Raw genomic sequence first — 15,131 nt, 5'->3', positions numbered from 1 at the left:
TTACGCGCACCCGCCGTATCGAGCGCGCGTTTCCTAGCCCGTCAGGTTCGGCTGGTAACATTGGAGGGAAGAAAATAGTTTTTGTTTGTTTTTCGGCAGCCGCCGCGCTGAAGTTGGTCAGTTGGGTCGGGGGGGCGTAGTGCGAAAGTTCGTTGATCGCACCTTTTGTGGCTGTGTATCTGGGTGACAATGATAAACGGCTGGAGGGACAGTAGCGACCGGAAAATTTCAGTCACAGTTAGCGCATTTGAGGTTAGCTTCCATATCCACAGCTGGGACGTCCCGTTGGCGTCAGCTGCCCCAAGCATGGAGCGAGTCGTGTAAGTAAAGTTTTCGCATGCAGCAAGAGTCGCAATCGGCAGACCGCTTGCTGTGCGAACAGAGGCCGCGGGGACTAAGTTTGATGTGTCGATCGTTTATGTTGACGGAAACGTGCGAAAGTTGTAATGTCACGTACTTTGCACAGTGCATTTGGATGCGTAATATAGGTTTTCTCGGTTGAGAGAAGCCACGCGATGCATCATCTCTTTCCACTGCTGTCCGGTCGCAGGGAGCAAGATCAAGGTTCTTCCCTTCAGAAGGACGCTCAGACTATACAAACACGTGACAAACCCAGCGCCAGTTTCGTGTCCATCGACGTTGACATGGAGTCTGACGTCGACATCAGACCCCTTGTCACATTCCGCGAGAAACTGTCTGCCCTGTTGCATTCTACCAAGTTTCAGGTGTGAACCAAAGCAATTTTTGTCTTCCTCAACTGGCCACTTGAAAAATCACTCCGCACAGTGAAATGGTTTTGCAGTGCAGAAATAAGCGAAATTGCAACCATGTAAAAACTATTGTTTTGTATCACACAGATTGCCGTTGTGGTTTTAGTAGTACTCGACTGCCTTCTAGTCATCACTGAATTGCTCGTGGAGCTGGAGATCCTGAAGCTGCATGAACACAGCTACATCGCACCAAAGGCAAGCATATTATTAATTGCTGTGTATTATTAATTAAACAGTGAGACGTTGTCTTGGTCGTTTTCACCACATCGTAATGGGAGCTGGACATTTTCACTTTGCTCCGAAAACTATGTGGCTCTCACATGCGCAATCTACATCACTGCATATGAACTTTTCATGAAATAAACCATGCTAAGGAAACTCAGGTACAGTGCAGTGAACTGCAAAATTTCCTTCCTTTCCTTTATGTATAGATTTCTCAAAATTAGCTACGTAACACTTACTACTACTAGCTTGCAAGCTTATTGGGCACTAATTCACTTTGCCTAAACCAAGCCAATTTCTCGTTTCTCAAACTACCTACTCACATTAGCAAAACTCAACCATACTTATTTTTGTCAAATTTAATTTTAATAACTCTAATGTAGTTAGTTCAAGGAATAATCTTTCGTGCTACTTGGTGCATATTTATATGGGCACAACTGGCTGTAACAGCAGCAGTGGAAAGACAAAATTAGAGTTTTTGCTACGATCAAAAAGCATGTTGCTGAAGCCTGGTTGTAATCTTCATTCCCTTTTTTGTAATCCAAGCAGTCAACATTGACTCATGCTTGTTCCCTTGCAACGATGTGAAGCCTTTTCATATCTGTTGAGAGACTGAACAAATCAGTCCTTTTATTTGGATCAGAGGTTAAGGAAGGCAGTCCTGGTATTCCACTGCGATTAAATCATTCCTTGATGATGACATTGGGTCCAGTAAATTTTAAAGTTAATTTTAAAATGATTACATAACATATTCAAACTGGATATAAAGTTAGATGTCTACAGAAATACAGGAGAGTGATTTAGTTATATTCCTTTCCTGGCAGCCTTACACAAATTGGCTCCGATTTTAGCTTAGGCCACAGCCTCATCATGGGCAACAAAAGGCAACCATCAAGCACATTTCGAAAACCACGATACATGAAAATTCAAAATATGGCATTGACATGCTAGCCTACCACTTATGCGTCGCATCTTAGACTCCCTGTCTATGTGAACAAAATCGGTTTGTACAACATGCCAAACGAGGAAGGACGGTCACTTAGTCTACGTACTTTCAGTACTGCTTCTGATATTTAAACAAGAGACTGAATTTTTCTTTTCACATCCATAACATGCTTGTCTGTAACGTAAGCACAGACCTGAAAAGCAATTGTGCCCCTCAGCTGCCTTTTGTTAGCAATATATGGTGCTTCACAGTGCAAAGGCCAGTTATGACTAGATTGCCAAGAGACTGCCAAGAAAGCTACTCTTAGTGCTGGGAGAATACAGTAATCATGTCGCACTGAAATAGGTCAACTTGAACAATGGAAAAAGCACAAGATAAGAAGCGAAACGTGAAGGAAAAGCAAATAAAGACGTGAGATACTGTTTTAATTTTATTGGCACTTCTCAATATTTCTCATCCTTCTACTATTTCAAAGTGTGCTAAGGACTAATTTTAAGCCACGAATACTGAATAGAAATGTTAAGAAAGCTGTGTACTGGTAGATTGTTCTTACAGATTACCAAATCAAATAGGTCAGTCTTGCCATGAGTGGCTGCTTAGTGAAGAACGGTACACAAGTACAAGTCAGGTGGTAATGTCAGATCATCAGTTCCACACAGGCCACCCTCTGAGATCATAGATCATGATACAATGTGTTCGGGGCCCACGAACCGTTTGACAATGGAAGATAATTACTCTGGAATTGAAATTAAGCACAGTGACAACCATACGGTACAATGAAGCATCCCAACATGAAGCCCCCTAAAATGTGCGACTACAACAAAATCCATGACATTACTTTGATATCATAAACCTGGCAGCTGTTGAGCAGGACTCAGGAATTAAATTTGTAATGCATACTACTATATTAGTCTAGTAAACTGATATTTTATTTAGCGTCTCCTCGTCAACTTTTTTTTCTTGCCATAGCAGGCAAAAACTCTAGGTTATAATAGAGTTATTTCCTAAATTTTTTGGAAATAGATAATAAATAACTTTATAAATACATGCAGTTTTCCATTATTACAAATTTTCTCTGTTATTTTCTTTGTAGGTTGCGTTTCTTTTTTTCCAGAACTGATCGAGCTCTTAAAAGTGATGAGAGTCGAAAACAACAGCTTTGCGTTTAGCTAATAAACGTTTTCAAATGTCAGTGGCAATTTAGTGGTAAATGCAAGATAAATGTTACCCTTAATCGCCTCTAATTACCTTGATGGCCAAGAGTGGTTGTATTATACAAGTAAATATGGTAGGCTTCACAAAAACTCGTCCACATTTTAAAAAATTCGACACTTGATGCTAATGCATTAAAAGCGCAAGTGAATTGGCTTATGCACCATCACCATTCTTTCTTACTAAACGAACACCACGCGGGGCCTTTTCAGATCATCCATTCGCTGAGCATTTTCATCCTGAGCTTGTTCCTGGTGGAAATTGCCGCCAAGCTATATGCCTATCGCCTGAGCTTCTTCCAACACAAGATGGAGATGTTTGACGCTGCAATCGTTATCATCTCCTTCGCCCTGGATGTAGCGTTCAGGGACCCCGAGTCAGCCGCAAACGGTGCAGGCCTCATCATTGTCCTGCGACTCTGGCGAGTTGCACGTCTCTTAAATGGTACGGCGTCTTTCCACTCCCTTAATTTCCCACTATAGCAGTGGCACGATCCTTAGTAATGCCAAAGTTTGTGCGAGTTGGTTGCATGTAATTCAATGTAATGTAGGCCAGACAGAAAGGTGTTTAAATGACTGTGCGAAAATGCAACATGTGCAATGATAAGGAGGGTTTTGAAGCCATGCCCCAACTCACACCCTTGGTTGCACACCCCTGTTTGAACAAAACAAGGCAATATACAAACATAAGGACCAGTGCACAAGTGAAACTGTTGAAGCTGCTCAGATGGCTTATGAAGGTACAGCATCATGTGTCAGTAAAACATACATCAGTTTATCACAAAAGAACTTTCATTTCTGGATGAATACGTGCAATGATAGTAGCAAGTGGTGCTTCATGAATGTTTCCCAATTTTCATCCTGTGCTTCAATTTGCCTCATTCCACAACATGTATACATTTCTCATGTGAATTGGCATTTTCAAGTCAAAGTCACTGCTTGTCCTTATCAATGTTCTTTGTTCTTTTGTACCTGTTCAAGAAGTCACATTGAATTTGTGTGATGAAGCATGGTGTGCACGAAATTTCACCACTTAGCTTTACTGTGGACAGTTTGTACCAGTGACTGCAAGAATTCACTTGACAGCAGTGTTTTCCATTTGAAAGCACATAATGTGCATTTGGTGCAAAACATATTGTGCATTTGGTGCAAACATAACATAATGTGCATTTGGTGCAAAATAATATCATCGTTTGTACTCAGATTTGTGAAAATTGTGGAGCGAGTTACAAAAGCCAGATACAATGCAAAACAACACTGGACCGGCCCAAAATTTGTCTCCCTCTCACACGGAACCTGTTCTCTCCAACAGGGGCACATTTATAAAATACTAGGGGTGTGCGAATATTCGAAATTTCGAATATTTTTCGAATAATGTTTGCTATTCAATTCGATTCGCACTGGAGTTTTACTATTCGAACTTCCCAAAAACAAATACAGTCAACGTCCGATTGAAAGTGACCCCTACAGATTTTCAATATGCTTCACCTCATCACACCCCCGTGTTGCGGCAAAGCTGCCTTTCAAGCTTCGTTACGGTCTAACTTAGCCAAGACGCAGTCAGCGTCACGATCGAAGTGACCCCTACAAATTTTTAATGCGCTTCACCTCATTACACTCTCGTATTGCGGCAAAGCTGCCTTTCAAGCTCCGTTACGGTCGAACTTAGTCATGACGCAGTCAACGTCCGATTCGAAGTGGTCCCTAGATTTTTCAATATGCTTCACCTCATTACACCTATGCATTGCGGCAAAGCTGCCTTTCGAGCTCCGCTATGGTCGCAAACGCTGGTTCCAGCATGGAGATGAAAGATGTGGCACAGGTGGGGACTCAATTAGTGCTGTTTTGGACCTGAAATTTGGGCTGGAAGTTTGAAAAATCGGACGCCGAAGCTTTTTAGCATCCGAAATTTCAAATGTTCTTATATATATCGACGTCTACAAGGCAGCTTTGGAAGTCCACACTTGAAGGGAGCACACCCTTGTCCGCCACATCAGTGGAACTTCCACAGAAGTTGAAAGAGGAGGAGAGGCTGAGGAAATGGCATCTCTGCCTATCACGTGTAAAGTCAGCAACACTTTGGTTGCACCAAATCATGTACATAAATACGATTTGGCCTCTACATTGCCTCATTCTTAATAAGACAACTATGAAACGCCACCCCGTGCCAGCGCTTCATCAACCTAGCAAAAAGAAACACTTTCATGTTGCTATCTCATAAGAACATACTTAGGGATTCTCTGCAACTTTTTTCTGTAATTTCACTTCGAAGTATTCGAAAAATGTTCGAGAAATATTTGAAAATTATTCGAAAAATATTCGATTCGATTCGCACTGAACCTTTATTATTCGAATTCGCTTCGCACCCAAAATTTTGCTGTTCGCACAGCTGTATAAAATACAGAAAAATAATGTTTACACTTGATACAATTTTTACCTGCAGTGTACCTTTACAGAAGTAATGACACGAAATTTTGAAGGCTAGATAACTTGCAAGGTTGATTTGTGTGGTAACACGCATGTCACCTACAAATATTAGCAGCAAATGTAATCTAGAACTCAAGTGCAAGTGAAACGAAGCACCTCACAACATCGACACCAACTTGTTTCCAGTGTAAACGACCATCAACCACCTACCCCACACGTTTGTGTTGGCTGCCATGCTGCTTGTGAGCACTCTCTCCTAGCAGACCTTTTCAATGGAGAGAGGGAGCACCTTCTTTATGAACTTGCATGGCTGGTGCTGCTGGCAATGCATCTGCCAGCAGCAATGGTGCTGCTGGCAATGCTGCTGGCAATGCTGCTGGCAATGCTGCTGGCAAAGGCTGGCAATGCATCTTTGGGGGATCACAAATACTTGCAACATCCCAGAGGGGATTATAGCAGCACCCAAGGAGCCTTCGTTTGTCAACGCAGTCCTCTCCATTTTTTGTGCTCATGTAGCCAGTCGTGTTTACACAAAAACCCCACTGGGTCTCACCTGTCTCAACGTTCACTAAAATGGAAGCTGTGACTGGGCGCTGTAAAGCAGTCTTCAAATAATATATCGTCGCGTGCTCAAGCAAACATGGTTTCCAGCCATGATAAGTGGGTCATTGGTACTTATTGCAACAGAAAAAAAACATGTAAAACTTTTGTTCAGTAGTACTCCTTTAATAGGCTGTTTTTGGAGGGGTATAGTTCTGTACACATAGGCATGAGCAGTGTTAAATAAAGCTCAGAGTACCCGGCCAAATTAATTTCACCACTCCTCAAGGAAATTTGCTTTGTTTTTTCCTTATATTGCTGGGAACTTCAACACGCCATCATGTATTGCAAAGAGTTTTCTTACCTTTGTCTCCCGCCCCGCAGGCATCGTGCTCACGGTGAAGACTCAAGCGGAACGGCAGCTGATGCGGGAATGCAAGCTGCGTGAGAAGCTTATGCAGGACCTGCTCAGAAACCGCGACTACTGCAACGCCTTGGAGCAGGAGATATCCTCCCTCAGGGAACTGTTGCAGAACCACTGGCATCACCGACCTTCCGCCAACGGTGGTCGTTCAAGAGCCACCCTCGAGCGGAGAAGAGAACCAAGCATCCGATGCACGGGACTGAAGTTCCCATGAAACGGTTGCCTGCAACTCGACACTTCTGATGATGAAGCTGCGTTTGCATGCTTGGATGTGTCCGAGCTGGGCTACAGGCGAGCCAATGCATGTTTGCACCTCTCGTCGTGTTTTGTGCGTCGTGTTTTATGCAAGGACAGTGCTACTTATGGCTCCTTTTCTGAATTGTGCATCACTTGAACACACTGTACTTTTTGCCAGTGCCTTTGAACTCATCGCTGCAAAGCAGTGAAAGAATACCACAAGTGAACATGCTTGTATTTTGTGCCTTTTTGCGCCTAAGTGCCTTTGACAACACTTAAAGAGCATCTGGAGCCACATAAGCAGTGTTGTACTTAAGCGCGACCAGTGTGTTCTTTGTGTACTATTCTGACTCATGTACAGGTCAAAAATGAATGAAAATGGTGCCATACTGGCAACATTACGGTACTTCACATAAATGAGGTTTCAATATCGCATAGCAGTGCAACACATGCATTGTACGTCTTTTGAGGTATCAGCTGCACACTGGGTAAAACTCTTCAGGGTAATGGGTGTGTTCAATGACTTGGTTTGATGTAAAATGCTGCTTCACGAATGTAGTCCAGCTGTAAAACGTAGATGGTTCACTTTGTAAGCTTTTATTTAAACGCTGTGAGCACCCACATTTAGCACTTGAAGAGTGACGTGCAAGTGGGCAGTCTGTGTTATGTAATAGCAACGAGATGAAGTAAGAACTGCTTACTGTGCCAAACTACGAGATGCGACAGCTTACAAGTTATTACGCTTTTTTTTCGAATGTGCTTTAGCACATACCACAACGGTATCTCAAGTACGAGGCATGTCTCCACGGGAGGTGAACTTTCTGAGCCCAGTGAAACGTAATGTAATGAACAGACTGTTCATATTCCCGCAATGTTGCGAGAGAAAAATTCTGTATTAGAATTGTTTTTTCTGCTTCAGTGACACTACTTGACGTCTTCAACCTAGTCAATTGTCGAGAGCTTCACACAGCACCGTGGCATTCCGTTACCTTCAAATCACTTAACACAGGGAATAGGAAAAAAAGAAGCACACGGTGTTCAGCGCATAAATAGAGCTTATGAGAAAGTTCACAGACAAGCTCTTGATCACGTCTTGATGGACATGTTATACAACTGGGCATGCCTTTTGGTTCAATTGATGCTGTCTACGTGTCAGTTCCTGCTGTTGCTGTGAGAACGAATTGGTATCTTTCCTGATCAAATGAAGAGTGTGGCAATGCTTGCAGAGCACTTGCTTGTGAAACTACGGCGTTGGTTTTATACTTCTGTACTGTAATTATGAAGATTTGAATAGCTAGCTTTTTTTTGTAAATGTTCAGTGCATGATGAAGTCCTTTGTCTTTTCCTAGCTGTAGAAGTGTCCTTAGAGTGAATTTCAAGCATCTTTGCAGCAGCTTTTTTTGGTGATGTGCTTATGTACAAGGGTACACAACTGGTCACAAACAAAAGCCTACCTCCTTACCTCTTTTATCAAAGGTAAGGATTGTACAATGTACGTGATTAATGTCAAGCCCAACCGCATTTCTCATAAGAGAGCTTTGGTTGTAAAAATTTGTTGTGATAAATATACTATATATTTTTTACGGTTGTTACCTACTGTTAAAACGTACTCGTGTGTAGTAGTGTTGTGCCTTGACAACCATTTGGAATTAACGCGCAAGGACGAACTTATGCAATACTCAGCTGAAAGTTGCGGTTGTACGTATATCACTGTATTTACTTGTGAATATTTTTCATGTCTTTATTACTTGTATTCAATGTCACCGTAATATACATGTTGTTTACGAAGAGTATCGTTGTCTCACTTTTTTATGGATAGTCGCTCTGCACATAGCACATTCAATTGTTCTAATGCTTCTAAACTGCTTTCAGAAGCCACGAATAAGACATAAGGCACCAGAGCTTAATTAAAATTAATTACAAATTAAAGGGCAGCAGTGACACAAAATTTCATGGTACCTCATGGCAAGGGTGCCAGCAAAATTAATCAGGCATCGCATCACTTCACACAACTTGCTACAGTGTGAAGAAAACGGAGACAACAGAAGGAACACATCTACAAACACTATTTCACGGATGCTACCGTGACATTTTAATTAAATGCGTAATCAACCATCATTTGCTTGAAAACAGCAGTGGCGATGGAACTCCCCATATGAAGCCTCTGAATCAAATTTTATGTAGCAACATAAATCAAGCGTGAAAGAAAGCGAAGGCAGTGATCACACAGTCATGACTTTACAGATTGATTGAAACAGGAGTGCAGAAATTTGGCACATGAGACATATTGTTCACCATGACACACACACACACACGCCCATATACAGTTTTTCTCAAACAGCTACAGTAGACTCGCTTTAGACGAGCTCAAATACTAGAATAAATTGATTCTCCAACAACCTGGGCAAGTCTAAGAGAGCACTGACACGTTTTTGATGTTGCAGGAAAACTTCACCGAATGTTTCACTTGTAAATTAAGATTAAATTCTGGGGTTTTACACACTAAAACGACATGATTATGAGGCCCGCCATATTGGGAGATTCCGGATTAATTTTGACTACCTGGGGTTCTTTAACGTGCACCTAAATCTAGGTAGTACACTGACGTTTCTGCATTTCACCCCTCCCATCATGGCTGGGAATCAAACCCGCACCCACGTGCTTAAGGGGAGATGCGGGTCGAAAAATGCGAGTTTTCTAAAAAATTATCGATTTTTTGTTTTCACCTGTTTTGTTAAGATTAGTACCTCTACTGTTCTGAAAAAAGAATCTATGTCGAGACTCAACTGGAAATGCTTTTAAATTGCGTCTAAAGAGCACAAGGTGGCTGTCAAAAGGCCGAAAGTGTGTCATCTTCGAGCACCTTGCTGCTGATAATGCGCCGCCACTCGCCAGTGTCGACCGCAGAGTGAAGAGTGAGCCGAGCCTCACTCTTCAAATAACGAGGATTTCCCGCGCTGCTGCAGCACAAGAAATAATAAAAAGAAGCACGCTTTTGCCACCTTTTTCGAGCGCCGCGACTGGCTTTAAATCACGTGGTACGGATTGGGAGCCGCCATTGGCCGCTGCGCGCCTGTGTGTGTTGTGAAGCCTACTTGCAGGATCTGTGTCTCGTCGAGCAGCGCAGCTGAACAACGCTTTTCTCGAGTGCTTTTCCGTTATGGATGAAGAAAGCCGTAGGAAGCGCGGTCACCGGCCTGTGAAGTTTCACGTGGCGCACGCGGCGTCGGCGTGCGCTGAAGAAAAAATCTCTTGTCGAGGAGTCAGCTCGAAAGAGCCGTGAGGGCCAAACCTAAGGTGCTGGCGCATTTTAATGGCAGTGGCCATTACAAGGAGGATTTTTCTTTCTTGTGTACAAATTTCGTCGCATTCAATGACATCTTTGATAAATAAACATGCCAGTTTGACTTTAAAACTCGTTTTTCTCAAAACACAAATTTTGCCATTTTTGTCAATGTGCCCCTCCTTTTTCGGGTACTTCTGGTGCTCAGATCTGCATGAAATTATTCCCAAATTTTTTCCAAAGTATGAGAAATGCAATTATTTTGTTTAAGTTTCAATATTCTTATTATATAATAACAAAGAGTTATGTAAACTTTTACTAGGGTAGGAGAAATATGAACTTCCCACGTTAAAATTTTTCACGTCTAGTACATATTTTGTATGGACTTCCTAATTAGTTATTTGCATTCCACACTTTATTTGAAACATTATGAACTATCAATTGTAAAAAATTATTGAAGTTTAGGTCTGAAAAGAGAGGGGGCAAAAGGCTTAAGTTTTTCACTTTGTCATGTTGCAGAACTAAAATTATGCCACTTTCAAGAAAACTAATTAAATATTTGAAATCAGCGTAAAAATCTCTACAAACACCCTAAGTTTCACTGCTCTAAGATGAATATTTAAAAAAATGTGTCTTCGACCCGCATCTCCCCTTAACAGCAATAAATGGACTACACGTGGCAAGCATGAAGATTGGGAAACGCAACATCTTTCAATTAAATGCCAAAGTTAGTTTCGAAATACCGGATCTGGAATCTTCAACATGACCATGACGTCATGACACTGAGCTAAATTTGCTGAAGTCATGTAAAAACAAGACTACGTATGATAACGCTGTTCACAAACAAGATTAACAAGAGTACTGCGGACATGTCTTCCCTCCATCTTCACATGTTGCAGCCACAGCGACAACAGAAACTGAGCAAGTCAGTGCATCTTGACATCATGGTGCATTTGCATTCCCAGCACCTCAGCTTACTCATAGAAATAGGTGCGGTGAACAATTATTTAGGACACCGAAATTTGGAACACTTGGACCTTCTAAAGTTCAGTGCAAGGAGATTAGAAGTTGGAAACTGCAGTGTTAGTGCTCCTTCAACGTATATGGTCGTCTGTAGAGTCCATGTGGGACTTGTCTACAGCTCACTTTTTGGTAAGATTAAAAGGGATTTTCATCGGTGTTCATCTTAAGGAAGTCTACTGCATAAAATTTCGCTCACTGCACACACTGGATGATGATGGACAGTCACAAGGTGACAGGACAAAGCTAATGGCTTGTTCTTTTCTTTCTTTCCCTTTTTCATTGTATTCGTATCTTACGAAGGAGAAAGCACAGGTGAAGGTTTGCTGTGACCTAAGAAGCACTACCACGTGACGAAGTTCTGAGCAACTCATACTTAAAACTGTTCTTAAAAAATTACAAATGAACAGAACTTTTGACGTCCTCGTTACAGCCATGCGTTTAACATGTGCCACCAGAGTAAGCTGTGGCTTATCAAGAGCCACAATTTGCAGGTGAAAACCACTCACCCCACATCAGCGACTTTCTGGAGAACAGCTCTAAGGTAATCTTGCTACATGAGGTAAGACAAGAGCTAGAAGTGGAGTGATTGCAGTGACAGCGGCAGAAGTGAAGACATGCTTTCGTGATGATGCCAACAACTACATTTAGAAGCATTTTGCCGACACAAGCACCATTGCATCACACGGCATACATTTCTCCGCTATGCAGATTTCAAATATTTGGCTTGCCTCAACAAATTTCCACAAAATAAGCCTGAAAAACTAAATTGCCTTAAAACTAGCAACGTAGTCTTTGAGAACCTCTTACTTCGATTTCTTTCACAGAAAAAAAAAAAAGCATTGATTACTGGTGAAGAAAATAAACGCAAAACTATCCTTTACCGAATTTCACACGAAAATCCCAGCACCGGTATCACGTATTCCAAGGTATGTTCTCGTATTTGAGCCATTACGGTCAATGAAATGTTCTCTGCACTTAATATAGTGATTCCTTAGTTTTTTTAGAATGCAATATCCCCCATCTTCATCAATAAACCTGAACAGATGCTGTCAAAACCCATCACACGAAAGAGAGCTGGCATGGGAAAGTCAGGCCAACATTGCATTTTAACGTATCTTCTAGGTTACAAGACCTCCACTTGCAACAAGAATCGTTGTTTTGCCATACTTCAGGAGTGTAATTCAGGAACACAGCATAAATATTCCTCCTTGTCTGCGTCTGTCTTTCATTCCTGTTTGTATTTTTCCCTCTGTATTACCAACCGTTCCTATGATTGAATCACCGACAAGCTTGCTTGCTCTGTAGACTTCCTCTTTAGTGCCCCTTTAACTACGTGCTTTGTCTCTATTCCACGTATTGTCCACAGTCGAAAAGAAATCCATCTGTCCACAACAACGAGTTGAGAGTGAAGGAAACGAATGAGAGTAACAATCGAGCAAACTGTAAACCACAACTAACAGATCTGACACACAGCATACCTGCACTTGCATAATGCGTTGACAGACACACTGAAGTCTTCGCTTATCAAGATGTGAATACCGCCACACCACTCCGCCACAATATTTAGCATTCAGGGATTGCAGTACCTATAATACACGTAACTCACTGCAAAATAGTGCTTTTTTTTTGTTACAATATTCCACTTCGCCTGTTTTTTAAAAATGTAGGCTTAAAAAGAGGCCTTAGACAGGACCTTTTCACCATGCAATTGTGGTGCGTTACTACAGCAACATCTCTCTCATCAAATCATGGCATTGTAGATTGTAGACTACCACGCAAAAGTGCATATAAAAGCTAAAAACACAAACGAGGAAATCATAAAACGGAAAAGAAAGTGAGATCAAGGCCAGCTTTCAGACTACAGTAAAACCTCGTTAATTCAAAGTTACTGGGACTGTAAAAAATCTTCTAATTAAGTGGGTTTTCGAATTAACCAAACATAAAAAACTGGGATGCACGGAACTTCAAATTACTGAACGTAATGAGAGGTGGTCGTTTGCTGTGCCTGCTAGTTTGCGGCTCCGAGGATCATGTTTTCCAGCAATACCTGGTCCCAATTTTGCCGCTAAACTGGGGAAACGGCAGGCCTCGCCTGCTGTCAGCGCAAGAAAAAAAAGGGAAAAAAAAACGGTATCGTGGTCAACTGAAATGTGCGCCTGCGGAAAAGAAGACGTGCTTCACTGCCACCTGCTCCTCGCAGTATCAATGCGTCACCATGTCACCATTCGCCCATTCTTTCTGGTAAAATAAAGAATTTAATAATGACCAGTGTGACTGAATTCGCGATGTGTTCTGGATGGAAAAGATGATCACTTAAGTTTTCGAAGTAGGCATTGCAGGTAAGTACTCCGCCAGCAGTGCAAGTGCACAAATTGCCGGAACAACCACCAATTGGAGGTTCGCATACGTTGCGAATTCCGTCAGACCGTCCTTTATTAATTTCTATATTTTCCCAGAAAGAATGGGTAAATCATGACACGCTGACGTTCCGAGAAGCATGCGGCATGCTGCCTACGTGTCACCGCTATGTTGCAGTAAAGCATGTCTTTTCCGCAGGCGCATATTTCAGATGACTACGAGACCGCTTTTTTTTTTGTTTTCTTGTGCTCGCAGCAGTGAGGCTGGGATGCTTAACTTGTCACTCATTAGTATCGCTACATTGCATCGCCCTGTGACTCCTAAGGGCCATCATTTCTGGGGATATGCAGCTAAATAGGGATCGGGAATTAGCACATGGCACCCAAAGTTTTCAAATTAACCAGGCTGGTACTGACCGCCGCTTCAAATTATCCACTCAAATATACATCGCAAGATGCGGGACCGCAGAAATCCTTCGAATTCTGTGGGAATTCGGAATAACCGAGTTGGTTAATGAGGTTTTACTATTTCGTTTCATATCATTTAAGGAATCGGCTACCTAACTTTCCCTTCCATATAGTTAGCATTAAAATAATCCAAAGATTTATAACCCTCATCCTCATTTAAAGGGTTCCTAAACCAGCAACAAAAGCTCACGTGCTCCTCTCCGTGCCTTTCCGTTATTTGCAATGGCCGTCATGACATCACCTGTCCAGTTAGGTGACGTCGCGAGCAATAGACGCTGTCAGTGGGCAAACAAGAACCTGTTTACTGCTAGCAGATGCGCGTGCTCCTTGCGTTTTCAGCTTGGACACTGAGGAAGGGCACTCGAAGAGGTGGACGGATGAGCCGACGAACGCAGCGTAGCAAAGAAAGAGCGAAATGAGCAAACGCATGTAACTCCGCTAGCGTTCGCTGTAGACTCGTGCACAACTGCAACGCCATAACTAAATTTCGACCTCTGGGGTGGTTTAGCAGTGAGTAATTACAGCAGACTTACAGCAGACACTCAGTAAATGGAAACCTCTAAATAGAATTGCTGCTTAATTAGAACAGCTGCCTCTAATATTATTGGTTCCATACTTGAATTCTGCTCCCCTGTTCACCTCCCAGTAAACAGAACTCCTGTTAAAAGGAACATATTTTCCTGGCGCCTTCAGGTTCCATTAAACTATAGTCCACTGCATATATGAATGGATTATAATACAAGCTAATACTTTCAAAATGAGCCAAAATGATTTAATGGGAGCCTACCATTCCCCATGAGCCATGGTTCACTGACAAGCAAACAAGGTGAAGGTAGTAGGCATAACAACTGTGGCAGGCACTATTTCAAACCAAACATAAGTGTAAAGTGGCTGTTCCTATGCACATTGCACAAAAGGAATTTTTAAAAAATACCTCCATGGATGAATGCCAGTCTAAGCAATTCATACATTCAGAACAGTGAAGCTATGTGAGAGAGTTCTCACACTTTTAGAATGTAAAACAGTCCCCCTTGGCGGGCATCAGAAGTTAAGGTCTCGGCACCATCCATGCTGGTGCCCAGGGAGGGCCGGAAACTGTGAGCTGACATGTGGTTTCTGCAAACGCATTTTTCAAATTGCATCCTGTGCGACAGAGAGTGGCTGAGAAAGCGGAGCAATCATAGGTGTGCACCTAGTTCTGTGCCACTAAGTTTCTTTATGTG

The 15,131-nt window shown here is 42.2% G+C and overlaps 1 protein-coding gene across 1 annotated transcript; it reads left to right on the top strand.

Moving 5' to 3' along the window:
- The first annotated feature begins 76 nt into the window (after positions 1-76).
- LOC119390223 (voltage-gated hydrogen channel 1-like) lies at positions 77-8,568 on the top strand. Its single transcript, XM_037657791.2, is given in 6 exon segments — positions 77-320; positions 551-725; positions 858-965; positions 3,363-3,594; positions 6,501-6,655; positions 6,657-8,568. Coding segments are annotated over 6 exon segments (888 nt in total). The 5' UTR covers positions 77-189; the 3' UTR covers positions 6,744-8,568.
- The last annotated feature ends 6,563 nt before the right edge of the window (positions 8,569-15,131 follow it).

Source organism: Rhipicephalus sanguineus, chromosome 4 (assembly GCF_013339695.2).
Source record: "Rhipicephalus sanguineus isolate Rsan-2018 chromosome 4, BIME_Rsan_1.4, whole genome shotgun sequence".
In the NCBI taxonomy this organism is placed as follows: Eukaryota; Metazoa; Arthropoda; class Arachnida; order Ixodida; family Ixodidae; genus Rhipicephalus; species Rhipicephalus sanguineus.
This window is presented reverse-complemented; position numbering and strand designations above follow the sequence as displayed.